This window comes from Punctularia strigosozonata (genome assembly GCF_000264995.1).
Source record: "Punctularia strigosozonata HHB-11173 SS5 unplaced genomic scaffold PUNSTscaffold_16, whole genome shotgun sequence".
NCBI classification, from domain to species: Eukaryota; Fungi; Basidiomycota; class Agaricomycetes; order Corticiales; family Punctulariaceae; genus Punctularia; species Punctularia strigosozonata.
In genome coordinates this window covers 471,897-485,381 of record NW_006767448.1, presented here as the reverse complement: position 1 = coordinate 485,381, position 13,485 = coordinate 471,897, and the positions used below count along the sequence as shown (strand labels likewise).

At 55.3% G+C, this 13,485-nt stretch overlaps 7 protein-coding genes across 7 annotated transcripts; 3 read left to right on the top strand and 4 right to left on the bottom strand.

Moving 5' to 3' along the window:
* Positions 1 to 43: 43 nt before the first annotated feature.
* PUNSTDRAFT_138386 (uncharacterized protein) lies at positions 44 to 436 on the bottom strand (the record flags this gene model as incomplete). Its single annotated transcript, XM_007388073.1, has 2 exons — positions 44 to 203; positions 279 to 436. 2 exons carry the CDS (start codon positions 434 to 436, stop codon positions 44 to 46), a joined length of 318 nt encoding a protein of 105 aa, XP_007388135.1.
* Positions 437 to 930: 494 nt separating this feature from the next.
* On the top strand, positions 931 to 2,411 carry PUNSTDRAFT_75780 (alpha/beta-hydrolase; the record flags this gene model as incomplete). The annotated part of the gene is made up of 8 exons (XM_007388072.1): positions 931 to 976; positions 1,047 to 1,118; positions 1,188 to 1,342; positions 1,413 to 1,540; positions 1,594 to 1,628; positions 1,684 to 1,754; positions 1,823 to 2,168; positions 2,344 to 2,411. 8 exons carry the CDS (start codon positions 931 to 933, stop codon positions 2,409 to 2,411), a joined length of 921 nt encoding a protein of 306 aa, XP_007388134.1.
* A 318-nt stretch (positions 2,412 to 2,729) lies between these two features.
* PUNSTDRAFT_55435 (ubiquitin-conjugating enzyme) lies at positions 2,730 to 3,610 on the bottom strand. The gene is made up of 6 exons (XM_007388071.1): positions 3,536 to 3,610; positions 3,459 to 3,470; positions 3,272 to 3,386; positions 3,117 to 3,212; positions 3,023 to 3,058; positions 2,730 to 2,961 (listed from the first exon to the last, which is right to left on the bottom strand). Exons 1-6 carry the CDS (start codon positions 3,548 to 3,550, stop codon positions 2,789 to 2,791), a joined length of 447 nt encoding a protein of 148 aa, XP_007388133.1. The 5' UTR covers positions 3,551 to 3,610; the 3' UTR covers positions 2,730 to 2,788.
* Positions 3,611 to 3,701: 91 nt separating this feature from the next.
* On the top strand, positions 3,702 to 4,342 carry PUNSTDRAFT_138383 (POZ domain-containing protein; the record flags this gene model as incomplete). Its single annotated transcript, XM_007388070.1, has 6 exons — positions 3,702 to 3,719; positions 3,795 to 3,882; positions 3,968 to 4,013; positions 4,073 to 4,192; positions 4,251 to 4,276; positions 4,317 to 4,342. 6 exons carry the CDS (start codon positions 3,702 to 3,704, stop codon positions 4,340 to 4,342), a joined length of 324 nt encoding a protein of 107 aa, XP_007388132.1.
* A 393-nt stretch (positions 4,343 to 4,735) lies between these two features.
* PUNSTDRAFT_47371 (uncharacterized protein) lies at positions 4,736 to 6,211 on the bottom strand (the record flags this gene model as incomplete). The annotated part of the gene is made up of 2 exons (XM_007388069.1): positions 4,736 to 5,997; positions 6,061 to 6,211. The coding sequence occupies 2 exons, from the start codon at positions 6,209 to 6,211 to the stop codon at positions 4,736 to 4,738; spliced, it is 1,413 nt and encodes a 470-aa protein (XP_007388131.1).
* Positions 6,212 to 6,798: 587 nt separating this feature from the next.
* PUNSTDRAFT_128254 (alpha-galactosidase) lies at positions 6,799 to 9,015 on the bottom strand. The gene is made up of 14 exons (XM_007388068.1): positions 8,808 to 9,015; positions 8,733 to 8,750; positions 8,567 to 8,679; positions 8,483 to 8,508; positions 8,336 to 8,421; positions 8,126 to 8,280; positions 8,027 to 8,068; positions 7,904 to 7,970; positions 7,759 to 7,847; positions 7,667 to 7,700; positions 7,546 to 7,613; positions 7,345 to 7,487; positions 7,200 to 7,281; positions 6,799 to 7,147 (listed from the first exon to the last, which is right to left on the bottom strand). The coding sequence occupies exons 1-14, from the start codon at positions 9,004 to 9,006 to the stop codon at positions 6,959 to 6,961; spliced, it is 1,311 nt and encodes a 436-aa protein (XP_007388130.1). The 5' UTR covers positions 9,007 to 9,015; the 3' UTR covers positions 6,799 to 6,958.
* Positions 9,016 to 11,206: 2,191 nt separating this feature from the next.
* Positions 11,207 to 13,063, top strand: PUNSTDRAFT_138380 (uncharacterized protein; the record flags this gene model as incomplete). Its single annotated transcript, XM_007388067.1, has 1 exon — positions 11,207 to 13,063. One exon carries the CDS (start codon positions 11,207 to 11,209, stop codon positions 13,061 to 13,063), a length of 1,857 nt encoding a protein of 618 aa, XP_007388129.1.
* Positions 13,064 to 13,485: the final 422 nt, after the last annotated feature.

Sequence of the window (13,485 nt, the reverse complement as noted above, 5' to 3'; positions counted from 1 at the left end):
AGGGGGGGGGGGGGGGGGGGGGAAGCGAGTTTATGAGATGTAATTAGAAAAAAAAAACGTACGTGAACTGCGCGGGGGGTTCTTGAGATCTCTTCAAGACGGAGTAATAGTGCATCAGCAACTCGATCGCATCCTGGCGAATCTGAGGCCAGTTGTCGTGGGCGGGAGGATGGGTGGCGTCTGCGGCGGGCACAGTGACATCCCTAATGATAAAACACACGATTATGTGGGGTCAGCAAAGGTCAAATCAATGCTGCGAAGAAACAAATAGGACTCACTCCATCTCTATGTCTATGTCGAGACCCTGAACGGCTTCTGGAGGCAGATCTCGGAAGGTGCCAGCGCCGGATCGCTCTGCACGAGCCATTTCGTCCGCCAAGGTAGACCTCAAGCCAGAGTCAACAGCCATAGAAGTAGAAGGTTGGGTATAGGACATGTCTACGCGCGTCTATGTGCGAAGAGGAGTGGCAAACGGTGTCTCAACCCATCTTGCAATATATACTTCCAGCTGCAAGGCCACGAGTCGCAGAGTGGCCGCAGTGGAACAAAGGACAAAGGTATAAAAGCCACAAAGCATTGCCAGCCAGATATACGCAAAGCCCCCATCTGGAAAAGCGACAGTGCAGCGCAGCCACGATCCACGTTTGTTGTAACTCAACGCCATATCGAAGACAGAAAGAGCGATGAACTCCGGCTCCGGTCCCGACACGCCGACCACGACGCCCACGTGGGTGCAGGGCTGTTATCACGTGCCCTGCCCCCCTGGCTTCCCTCCACGCCCCTCGCGTACGCCGGCTGCTTCGAACGATTTCCCGGCGATGTCGCGCTGGTTGCCCTCTGCCGACACCGTGGCGACCGTCACAAAAGTGAGCCCTTGCTCGCTCTCTCCGTTAGTGCGCACGCCGTGTTCAAAGTGAATTTTTTTGTTCCATGGCAAAGGGGGCGTTCGCCACCGGCGCCGGCTTGTCCACCGTCGGTGAGTTCTCTTTTTTGCTCACGAGGAGGGGAAAGCAAGGCTGATCTTGGGACTATCTGACCGAACTCAGGCTTCGGACTGCTGTATTATGGTCAGAACTACTTGATATACCCCTCCGCTTTTCCTCCGGGGTCTCGCACAGGTCAGCAAGAAAAAGCGCGCAACGTCGTGACGCTCTGCTTATCTTTCGTCTTCTGTTTCGATTGCGCAGATGTGCCCAAACCGTCGGACTGGGGGCTTGACTATGAAGATCTGACGCTGGTCACTCCGGACAACGTAACCCTCCGCAACTACCTACTGCTCCAGCGCAAGCATATCCCCAACGCAACCCCGATGCAAACCTACCCCGGAGAGACGGACGCGGACGTGAGTCCGAGACCCGCCCATCCTCTTTACGTTGCGTCGGTCGAGCGATCGTTCAGAGACGTTTTTGCAGTTCGCGGCGACCCGGCCGACGGTGATCATGTTTCACGGTAATGGCGGAAACGCGGGCCATCGGGTACCTTTGGCGAGGATGTTCTACATCAAGCTGCGATGTAACGTCGTCATGCTCTCGTACCGGGGGTAAGCAGCGTCTTCCAGCCCCCGCCCCCGGATTGTCACTCACACCCCAACAGATACGGCCATTCCGACGGATCGCCGTCAGAGAAAGGTGCTCCTCTCCCCAAAGCACAGTCGAGACCGTTATGCTGAACCACCCGCTCCAGGTCTCCGGATCGACGCCCAGACGACATTGGACTACATCCTCCACCACGACGTCCTCTCCCGCACCCCTCTCGTCCGTCCCTCCTCCCTCCTCCGAGCGTTACAAAACACTCAATTTCCCCTTATTTTTTATCGAAATAGATCCTCTACGGCCAATCCATCGGCGGCGCCGTCGCCATCGACCTCGCCTCGCGCAACCCGACCGCGATCCGCGCGCTCGTGCTCGAAAACACCTTCCTCTCCCTCCCGCGCATGGTCCCGCACGTCCTGCCCGCGCTCGGCCCCTTCTCCTTCCTCTGCCACCAGAAGTGGGACTCGGCGAGCCGGCTGCGGCGCGTGCCGCGGGAGGCGCCGGTGCTGATGCTCAGCGGGCTGAAGGACGAGGTCGTGCCGAAGGAGCACATGCGCGAGCTGTGGGCGATCGCGGGGCGGAGGGGCGAGCCTGAGCAGGAGGCGCAGAGGGAGAGGGAGAAGGGCGCGGGGAAGGGTAAGGCGCGCGAGGAGGGGGAGCCGGCGTGGGAGGCGGGCCCGAGCGAGGCGAATGTAAACGACAAATATGTCGAGTTCCGGCAAGGGATGCACAGTGAGTAGCTTGGGTTCGGATTCGTCGAAAATCTCGTGTCGTGCTCAGGATGCGGCTTTTTTTCTACTTCTTTCCACAGACGATACCTGCGTGCAGGAGGGATATTGGACGGAGGTGGCGGAGTTTATCAAAAAACTGGGGCGATAACGTCCGGTTTGTTTGGTTTGTTTCGCTGCTTTCTCTGCGGCTATTCACGTATTCGCTGCCCTCCTTGTTTGCGACTGTTCACGACCCTTAGTTTGCATGTACTTACGACGCATACACGTGTTTGACGACCGGCTCTCGCGAGGGAGGTCCGTGTAGTATACTGGCAATGATCATCCACGTCTTTTGGACTAGAATCGTTGCTTCCAACCTCCGGCGAAAAATGAACTTGCCTTACAGGGATCGTGTACAGGTGAAGCTAAGTACATAATTATGCCATTTCCTCCTCGTACAACAACAAAACAGAGTTTACATCTTGGATATTCTCTCTCTCTCTCTCTCTCTCCCTCGCTTTCTAGCGCCCGAGCTGCCCGCCTGCCCTATGAGGCGAACTTCTCTGTCCACTCCCGGCTCACGCGTTGCGCGTCCTTCTCATCCTCCTTGTAGTGCTTCGCAACATCGGTGGCGAGCGGGTCGTCCGGGTTGGGCGAGCTGAGCAGGGCCTGTATTGACAGCAGCACGGTCCGGATCTGGAGCGCGGGGGACCATTTATCTACACATGTTGGAAGACCATTGAGAATCGGAGTGGTGAAGCGTCGGAGGGGTGGCGTCACCTTTGAGGATGTCAAGACAGATGCGGCCGAGCTTGTCTACAGCGAACGAGCAATGAAGATCGCGAGCAAGGGCGATGTGACGTGGGTCACGCACCGATGTTGGGATGGTAGATCTTCGTCAGGAACCGCACTTTCGGCGGCGCCATGGGGTACTCCTCCGGCAAGAACAACTCCAATCGGAAAATTCCATCTTCAGCAAGGATGCGTTAACCTCAGATCATCCTAGATCAAATGGGCAAGGCGGCGCACTCTGGAACGGGCTTCCGTCCGGGCCCTGGATGGTCACGTCGAAGTATCGTAGATTGTCTTCGTGCGGCGTTGCCGTGATCCCTGGCGCGGGGTCGGCCACTAGACGTTCGGTCTCCTGCAACGTGATAACGCGCTCTAGCGGTCAGCGATCCGGACGGGACACCTTCATCGGTGTGGTGGTGTGCACCTTGATAATGCGCTGCAGACGAACAATATGAGCGATCGGCTGCATCCAATGGGTCGAGCAGATCAGAAGGAGAGTACCTTTGGTAAAGACATGGCGGCCAGGCAGACGAGATGGAGAGCTATATAACGCCGGGTCAAGGGCGTCGACGGACGGAGTACGCAGCAGTCGCTGTTACTGATGACCTAAGGGCGCCTATTCTGGTCCGGCACGCGAAGTTCGCACGGTCACTCGTGAACACTGACCATGGCCGAAACCGAGGATGTGCAGATGCAGGTAGTGCTTGGTGTTTCTCGTGTTCAGATCGTACTTTACTGTTCGCCTCTGCTTGTGCGATAGAACGGTACATCGGATGATGACGGCTGGGTGCTGCTTACCAGCAATGACGGACACGCCTTCATGATCAAGCGCGACGCCGCCTTGGGCAGTGGCACGCTCAAGCGGATGCTCGCAGAAGAAGGAAGAACAATACTCATTACATGATATTCTTGCCTACTAACGATTGACTACAGGCGGCTTCTCCGAGGCAAAGACGAACACCTGCCACATAGACGAACGGTAAAGCCTCCCCAATGATATCTGAACGACCACCAGGCTAAGAAGACCGTACATCACAGGGCCGTGGTTGTGGAGAAGTTATGCGAGTATCTCTCGTTCAAATACGCATACGACGGATCAAAAGAAGACATGCCCGATTTCAGCAAGGAACGCATCCCTCCCGAGATCACCTTGGAGCTGTGAGTATATACGAACAGGCAGGTCCCAAAAAGCACCTTGCTGACCCCGCATCGTCAGATTGATGGCTGCAGACTATTATGAGAGTACGTGTTCACCTTTCGCGCTCAGTGATGTCGTTGAAAGTGGAGCTCACGCTGTCTTTAGTGTGAAGTGGCCTGCATGCTTGAGTCATCGCGGGTGTGGCCGGTGCTGCCCATGCGTGCCCCTAAGTGCTTGCAGAACTCTGCCCCGAATCCCTTCTGGTGTCATCGCACACGAGGAATGGCGGCAATCCACGCTGTCATGCACGGGGATACGGCAGGGCGACCTATGGTCACCGTCTGTTGCACCCTGTTCGCCACGCACAGGTGCTCGGTGTTAATCATACTGTATTGCTGCGCACGAGACTACCTATGCAAACTACACTAGCGTATCCAGTCGTCGATCCAATTACACGAGACGTAAAGAGTGGCCTAAATGATACTTACTTACATATGTTTATGCCTTTCCAACGATTTCCGACCATGTAAACGTGAGGTTGTATCCCGTACCAGCTTGGCAGATCAGTCGTATTGGCTCATGACTTCGTCGAGAGCGTCCATGTCGATTGAGATATCGCCGTAGCTCGAGTCCCCGTCGCCCGGCGGTGATCCCGGAGGAACGTCCCTCTCCATGCTTTTGCCCTGGTTCGCACCCTTGCCATCCTCGTCTTTCGCGTTCACGTTATCCTTGGTGGGCAGCTCGAGCGCGACCGGCTGGTGCTGCGGAGGTCTGCCCGCCGCAGGCACGTTTATATTCCCACTTCCGCTCCTGCTTATACTCGGCCGACCCGTGTCAGAAGCAGCGTTCGTGTCGCCGATGGGGAGCGCGCCGGCGGGCGCGGACGCGACCTTGGCAAACGGCGGCTTGAACCCCTTCTGGCGCGTGGGCAGCGTCGTGGACGACTGGAGCGTCTTCGTGCCGCGCGCGGTCATACCCAAGACGGCCTTACGCGCCGTCTGGGACGAGGAAGGTGCTGCTGCTCCGGAGCCTTCCACGATTGGAGCGAGCGGAGGGCTGGGCTGCATGTTGGGCGGAGCGGAGTGCTCAGACGAGTTGGAGGATTTGGGAGCCCGGGCGGGATCATGGCGTACGGACTGAAGCGCTTGTATGCCCCTGCCGGACACCGGATCCCGCGCGGACGGACGCGACGACGTGGAAGCGGCGTGGAGCCGTTGCGGAGGAACAGGCGGAGGCGGCATCTGCTCTGCCGACAGCGAGGGCGTCATCTCCCTGGATTCGTCCACGTCCACGTCCATGCAGAACGCGGTGTCAGCGTCCGTGCTACGCGTGTTCGACACCGCGCATGTGCTCGATGGGCCCCGGACGTCGGTCGGACCCGGAAGCGACGCCGTCTTGCCTACATGGGAACGTCTAGCCGACGGGTCGGGGTAAGGCCGCGCTCGCTCCTTGCCCTTGCCATTGCTCTGGGACTTCGCTAGGGCTTGGGCACGGGCACGGGCACGAGCACGGGCTTGAGCTAGAGCCTGAGCCCTGGCCTCCTCTTCCATGAGCCGCTTTTGTGCGTACGCCCGATCCATGATCTCGACATTTGACATCTGGATCATCCGTATTATGGCTTGGAAATCCGCGGGGGTTTGGGGCGGGTATGCGAAGGAAGTGGAAGAAGGTTGATTGGACATCGAGGGACGACGAAATTTGGATGAGGATGCGGCGGTGACGGTTGATCTGGAGGAGGAGGAGGAGGAGGAGGAGGAAGCTGAGCCGCCGGTCGTAAAAGAGGCAGTGGTCGACGCATCCCAGGACGTGGACAGTTTCGAAGGACCTGACAGCCGATGACACATTAGAGATCCAAAGGATTGGTAGAAGACGAGGATGTGACACGTACCGACTGAATGCGTCTCCTTTGCCTGGCGCATCAGGGTCCCGAGGGCACGATTGCTCGGCTGGGTGGCTTGCCACTGTACGTGACCTGACTGGGTTGCCGGTAAGCCATCCCATTGGGAGGAAGAGGGTTCCATAGGCTCGTCAGCAGCCATGGTGTCGCGTGTGGCTGGCTCGATAGCGTGGCGGGCCGTGCGTGCCAAAGGTGACTGGTCCGGGTGGGTAAGGTGGTCGATCGCGTGCGTTCGTGAAACAGCGAGGGTGAACAATGAGATTCAAGATTATTCTGTGGCCTTGGCCCGTAAATATTGAAGATGGTGGTGGCGGGCCTGGAAGAAAGATAACAAGAAAGAGGTGCAGACGCGCTCAAGCCACGGTCCACGGACAAAGGATTAATGCGCGGTCACGAGACCATGCCTTAAAATACATTTTTGTCATCGGCTAACCCCGGCGTGGAAATATTGTACTTATTTGCGTTACTTACCCTCTGAAGGCGACTTCGTTCAGAGAATAATATGAAGCTAACGACCGCTAGGCTTTCACACAAAAGCTCTCATTCTGATAACATCATATTCCTAGATGTATATATGTAGCCCACCGGCTTGCTTCTGGATGCACGTCGTGTAGGATCCGCACAGCTGCGTCTAGGGCATACGGAACGTCGTCCGGTTCGGTGCTGGTCTCGAAAATGGGTCTAAGGAAACACGATGGCACTGCAGGACTTGACACGAGCTTTATGTCATGAAACGTTAACATTTCGTATCGAATACACTCTCGCAGCACGACTATTCCACACTAGAGTGACTGAGGCTATGAGCGCAGCAGCGCATATACAGCGTAACACACTCGGAGAATCGAAGCCAAGCCGCTGAGCGCGAAGGGAATCCGTGAGCCTGTGAGCATCACAATTCCTCCACAAATCTCTTTGTGGCGCTGGACTGAGGAATGGCCCTCCATACTTTGACGGAATGAGGGCCAATGTCGACTTCCAGAGAGCCCTGGACGGTGCCTATGCTCTTACCCCACGTGCCCGCATCATCTTTTTGCCATAGGTCGAAGAACTCCCAAGGCTCGCTCCCAGCAACCGATCCCTAGGCCAACATGGGTTCAAACGCGGAGAGATGGTAGAGATAATGACAGTACCTGGTCGAAGAACACGTCCGACATCTGGATGGTCGTCGTCTGGTTGTTGGGTGATGTGTTCAATACGGCAACGACGAATGCGCTGTCGGCGAACAAATGCATGAGGACCCGTGATGAAATCAAGGAGATGTTGCTTCAGACGTACTCGTTCACGAGGCTGCCTTGCCAAAGCGAGATACTACCACCGTCGACGGCGGTATTTGTCTGACGTGATGCAGGAGATCCGTTCGGGTCTTGGTTCACCGCGATCAACGCCTCATTGGTGATGATGGATAGGGTTTCATTTGTCTGAACCAACGAAATCGCTCATTCCATTTGATCGGTTGAAGAGGAGAGGCCAACTCACCATGTTAGTGACATCATTGCCGAGAATCAAGGGGCTCTTGAGAATAGACCACATGGAGAAGTGCGTGACTGTGTTACACATCAGGACACCAAACGTGATAGCAGACGGCTGTCCCGCCTACCGTATTCGTCGAACGTCATGCCACCATTCCCGACCTATAACCAAACCGATCGTTAGTTTGGTTGATCTGAGAACTTCAGGTGAGAGACGCACTTCGAGCATATCGAGATCGTTCCATTTCCCGGGACCGGCCTTCTGTCCGATGGGCGCGGCGAAGTCTATGATCCGCGCCATAGCGCAGTCTGCAGAAGATGTCATGAGTGAAACTCCATGCGAAACCAAGCTTGTGTCAACGCACGGAAGCCGGGCAGCTTGCAGTCAAGGACGGAAGTACACGGGCATCGGTCGTCAAACCGGTCAAAGCTCTGGTCGCCGCTAATGAGCGTCCGAGGAAACGCTTGTATGAACTGACGATGCTTACGTCCATGATATCTCCGGAGATGCGCCAACTGTTCGCTATGGTCTGAATGCGAAGAGTCCGTCATCGGGACGTATCGACGTGACGGGGCTGATTACTCACAACAGCGAAATTCCATGGTCCATCTTCGCCCCAGTTGCACATCGAGTACAGGATCGGTCGCCCAGTAGCATTGAGCGCTTGACTCATGTTGTTGAATCGTTCAAAGGAGATTTGCGGGGTGCCTGCGCGACCCTCGTTATAGCAGTTGTCATATTCTGTGGATGAGTTATATACGTTTATTCTCGAAGTGATATCCAAGGAAATACTGACTGAGGTAGTCGACGCCCCATGATGCGTACGTTTGAGCATCAATCACCTCGAAGTCAAGCGAGCCAAACCGTCCGCCACACGTATATCTACGTCGTTCTGGCGGGTAAGCCAAACTATGCGACGAAGCAAAGCAGGGGAGTGACTTACAATCCCGCCGAGCTGTAGATTCCGAACTGTACGCGAAGCTTGTCGTTAGCTCCGATCCCGTCGTGACCTGCAACGGCGACGTGCCTTAAGACCCATGTCGTGGATCTTGTCGGCGAGATCCTTGATGCCATTCGGGAACTTTTGCGGATCCGCGACGGGCGCGCCAGTGGAATTGTCACGAGCGGGCGCTTGCCAACCTGAAGCATTTCGTGAGATACGGAGGAGCGACCGCAAGGTAGTCGGGTCGTACAATCGTCCATGATTATATCTAATGAGACGGAGGATGAGTGCAGGTGACAGGACGTTCATTGAAACCGTCGCTCACATTCGTACCCGTACTGTGTCAGATTATAGCTCACGAACGCTTGGGCGGCGCTGACGATGGTGTCTTCGCTGATGTCGCAACCAAAGTGGTTCCAAGTATTCCATCCCATCTGAGGTGTGAGCGCGAGCCCATTGTTGTACGCGCGCGCAACTGCAGCGCTGGTAACAATTAAAGCTATGCTCCAGGTAAGCATGGCCATAGAGAGCGGCAATAAAGAGGAAGCCGTGATCACTCTGACAGTGTCTGGGCCTTATAAGGCGGCGTCGAAAGGTGCAGATGACCCTAACGCGAAGGTCATCTCCACATCAGGTGAGCCCAAAGGTTGCATCGCTTCGGCCGACCCGGCAGGCGCGGGATGTATCCCCCGGAACCGTAGCTGGCCCTCCCGAACGTGTTTGATATTCGGCAGAAGGAATGTGCTTGGCGGTTCCTAGCAGATGGCCAAGGACCGCCATAAAGGATTCGCGTGGCGAGAACAACCGCGACACAGGAATGGAAAAGAAGTGGAGCAGAAAAAGACGTTGGTGGATCGCGAACTTCCCGCATAGTTGCTTGTGGTAGGAAGTTTGCCGCTCTGATTGGACCTCAGTGATGACTAGCAACTGGCACTGAACAGCTGCGGATAACTTCGCGTATACTTTCTACGAGAGATTTTCAAGTAGCACTGATGCAATGGCGTGAGCGATCCTTTCGCTCATCACAGTCTCGGAGAAACTCACTTGGACTGCATACGCTTCACGAACCGGACCGGTCATAGGATTACACCACCAGCCCACCCTACAGCCATCCTGCTCGTAACCCTGAGCTACACCTTCGTGTTTGAAGGATGATGCCACCCAGTGCACTTGAACGGAACGGTGAAGCAGCCCTCGATCATCCGATACGGTCATAGAAGGCAATGTTCCGGAAGAGAACCACGATGAAGGTCTTCGCCGCTCCGTGACCATGGACAGATGACCACCGGTGATGCATAGGGGCGTCCAAGCCAGTACTCGTGAGGATGGCCGGCCCGAGGTCTCTGCACCTACTGAATCGATATCGATGGCCTTGGACGAGCGCTTGCAGCATCACTGCTGTCTGAGGGGTTTGAACCGTGCTTGAACGGGTTTGTAGCACATCAATCCAGAGTTACTTATTCGAACAGCAGGGCACAGAGACTCGTGGTGGATTGTAGCTGAGTTGAAGGACCAGTTTACCGCTGGTCAACCGGGGTCAACGTCAGTGGCATACGTAATCAGTGCTCATGGAGCGCATGAACCAGCGTTCTCGTTTCTTTCTCTGTTCCGTGAATGTGCAGCACTATCAATACGCATGGCCGCGTATAAAAAGCGTATCGATTCGAAGGCTCACTAGTGCTCACGCCTCGGCCCCTGACTTGGACGCGACTATCGCGATGCCAAAGGCTAGCACTCAGAAGACTCTTGCTCAATATTCAATGTACAATTGCAATTGACGTGTCTCCCATTTCCACCAGGACTACGTATCGCCGAGCTCAAACGTGGTCTTGCCTGACGCCGTTTGTGGCGCTGATTTTATCGTCACGCCCGACTTGGTACGATCTGCTAGCTCTGCCTGGGCGCGAGCAGGAACACTACGTCCCGGAGGTAAGTTGCGTGAACATGATTACCTCCGGCTCTGAGAAAGAAATTGACAATCCGCGGATGGTAGGGTATCTCGTTTTCCATGACCTGCTTGCCCATGCCGATATGATCGCTGCATTATGGACCCGCAAATATCGCAACCAGTGCTCCATCATTTTCGCATCCCGATGGGCTGGTCGGATTGCTAGAATACGCAGCGCAGGTTCTCTGCGAATCATCGCAGCATATGCACCATGCGGACCGATTACGAAGACCGAGCTTTCGATGCAACCGTGCACATCGTTGGCAATTGATGTACTCTTGGTGACAGATTGGATGCACTATCACGGGTATATGAGTGCTGTTGAGTAGATCCGACGTCAATGGGCTGTTCAACGCCGTCTGGTACCGCATGATTGAGCTCCGTAGTTTGGTCCGCCCAGCTAACTCACTGTGGGAGATCGGGCATTGAAAAAATGGGAGCCTCGAAGTATAAGATACTCAGGTTGTTGGAACGTGCAACGTGCCCATCATTTCACGCCATGACGCAGAGCACCGAGGCATCACTTGCAATAGGCGGTAAGACATATACTACTTCTAGGAATGTTTCTTATATCAAGATGACTATGTTTCAGCGTCTCCCAGTTCGGCCATTGCAGCACATCGTCCTTCTCCAGTGCAACGATACGGATATAAGCCAGGCACAAGCGCTGAACAGTTATGCAAATGTTCAGCCGGTATGCACATTCCACTGCTCAACACAGATCATGCACTAACCGGTTCTTTTATGTGAAAGTACCTCCTCCAATTCCAACCGGCATGTTCGCAGAAGCTCTTCACTTCCATGAACAGTTTTGCAGACGGAGTGATCTTGAAGCCGCAAAACGGTCCATTGATGTCTATGGCACCCTCCTGGCAAACGGTGCTCCGAGAGCAGCTGAAGCATTTGGTCCGGTCTTGAAAGACTATCACATCCTCATACAGCTGGCGAGCGTTCTTGAGAATCGATACCGCTACGCCAGAGACGACAATGACATCACTTCGGCCGTCAAATACGCTAACGAAGCTTTGACCCTGTGTAGCGCGGGGAACGTGATTTGCCCCACGGTGACCGTGCGCTACGCAGAGATTTTAGCTTCCCAGTCTGGACGCACGCCGGAAGTCGAGGCTAGGCAAATGGCTGAGGCTGCTTGTCGACAAGCAATCGACTTGTGCCGCCCGGGACATCCGTTGAGGACTGAAATCTACGGGATTCTTGGTTGGACTATGCACATGCGTTACCTGGATACTGGCAACACAGATTTTATAGAACAATCCCTACAGTTACTTCAAATGGCTCTGCAAGAGATTCTTCCATGCCAAATTCACGACAAACACAGATACTTGCGATACCTCAGCTACGCTTGGCTCCGAAGGTACCAGGCCTTCGGCGAGCTCGATGATCTGAACCGCTCTATATCATCCTCCACGGACGTCTTGGATCTATGCCCAACCGCCGATATTGGGCGAGGTCCAGCGATTTATCATGTCATGAGGGTGCTGCGTTTCAGGGTTTATCATTCCGGGGAGCTCGATGATCTCAACCGAGCGATCGATATTGGGTTACAATCCGCAGACGTTCACGACTCGTCCATGGACTACGTTCGACAGGAGTTAGGGACTCTCCTACATCTCCGACATCAACTTACACTATCAGATGGGAGTGACATTCAACTGTCCGTCAAGTTTCACAGAGACTGTTCAGAGCGGTTCATGCCCGGATCCATGCATTATTGGGTAACCCTCGGAAGTCTGGCTATAGCGCTGCGTTCCCTCTTCTCCTGGAATGGCGAACTGGGTTATCTAGAGGAAGCTCTGGATCTCAGTCGTCAAGCAGCAGGTAACATACCTCATGGCCACACCGAGTGGTGCGTTGCAGCTGGTTCTGTAGCAACAGCGCTGGCACTCCGCTATGCGGAAGCTGGGGATAGCGCTGATCTCGTGGAAGCGCTGGATTGGGATCGTCGTGCGATGGCATCTATTCCAGTGTCAAGCGAAAGCTATAGCAGGGTGGCGTTGTCAACGATATCGCTTCTCTGCCTTCGTTACGAGACCTTCCAGAGTCCGGACGGGGAGGACCTAGAGAAGGCTGCAATGCTGTCGCAGGAGCTGCTGAGTGCTTTGCCCGCAGGGAATGCCAATGAACCTGACGTAGTCCACCATCTGGTGAAGTCACTTCTTCTACGCGGACAGCACAACAACGATGTCTCGGACATTCAACGTGTAATCGACGAGCTGGAAGCGAGGATGGACGTCTTTGCACCGCGGTGGAATGGTGCGGAATGTCTCCGCATCCTGTCCGCCGGCCACAGGACCAAATTTCGGTGGTCACTCGAGTCGGACCATGCTGATCGCGCGTTGGAGATCATATTGAAAGCATTAAGCCTCGTACGGCCTGGCCAACGCGAACGGTATCAATGTCTCATCGATGCCGCGACACTGTACATCGAAAAGGGAACTCAATATCGAAATCCATCTCTCTCCTTGGAGTACGTTGCGAATGCACTGTCTGACGATCATAGAGATGTGCGGTCCAGGCTCCAGGGAGCGATTCACGTCCTGAATATCTTTCAAGAGCAGCATAACGATCCGTTCCTGGCCGGCGATCGGGTATCTACCCAACTCCAATGCTGCTAAGTGCCTTTGCCCAATGAATACCACTAATAGTCGTACACGCTCTTGTAGTAAATCACGGCTATTTAGTGGTGAACTACCAGTGGCCTAGTGCGAGCGGGCTGTTCAGCAGTACCGCACGTCCTCGGAGGTTCGGGGATGTGAATATGCTTCTTTGATGGGATCAATAAGACGGTATGGGCGTACAGGTCGCTACCAGCCACTGCCTTGCTTCTTGGGAGGTGAGGAAGCATGGTCCTGGGCGTTTGGTATCGTTGCTCGCTTAATGCGCTGCCCATTCGCTTATTCCCTCCGCCCGACGCGCGTTTACCGCCCCTCGCGCCTCCGCCCGACGCTCGCTTAGGGCGCCGGCCCTTCCCGCCCGACGCTCGCTTAGGGTTCCCGCCCGACGCTCGCTTAGCGCCCGCGCTCTTCGGTGCCCGACG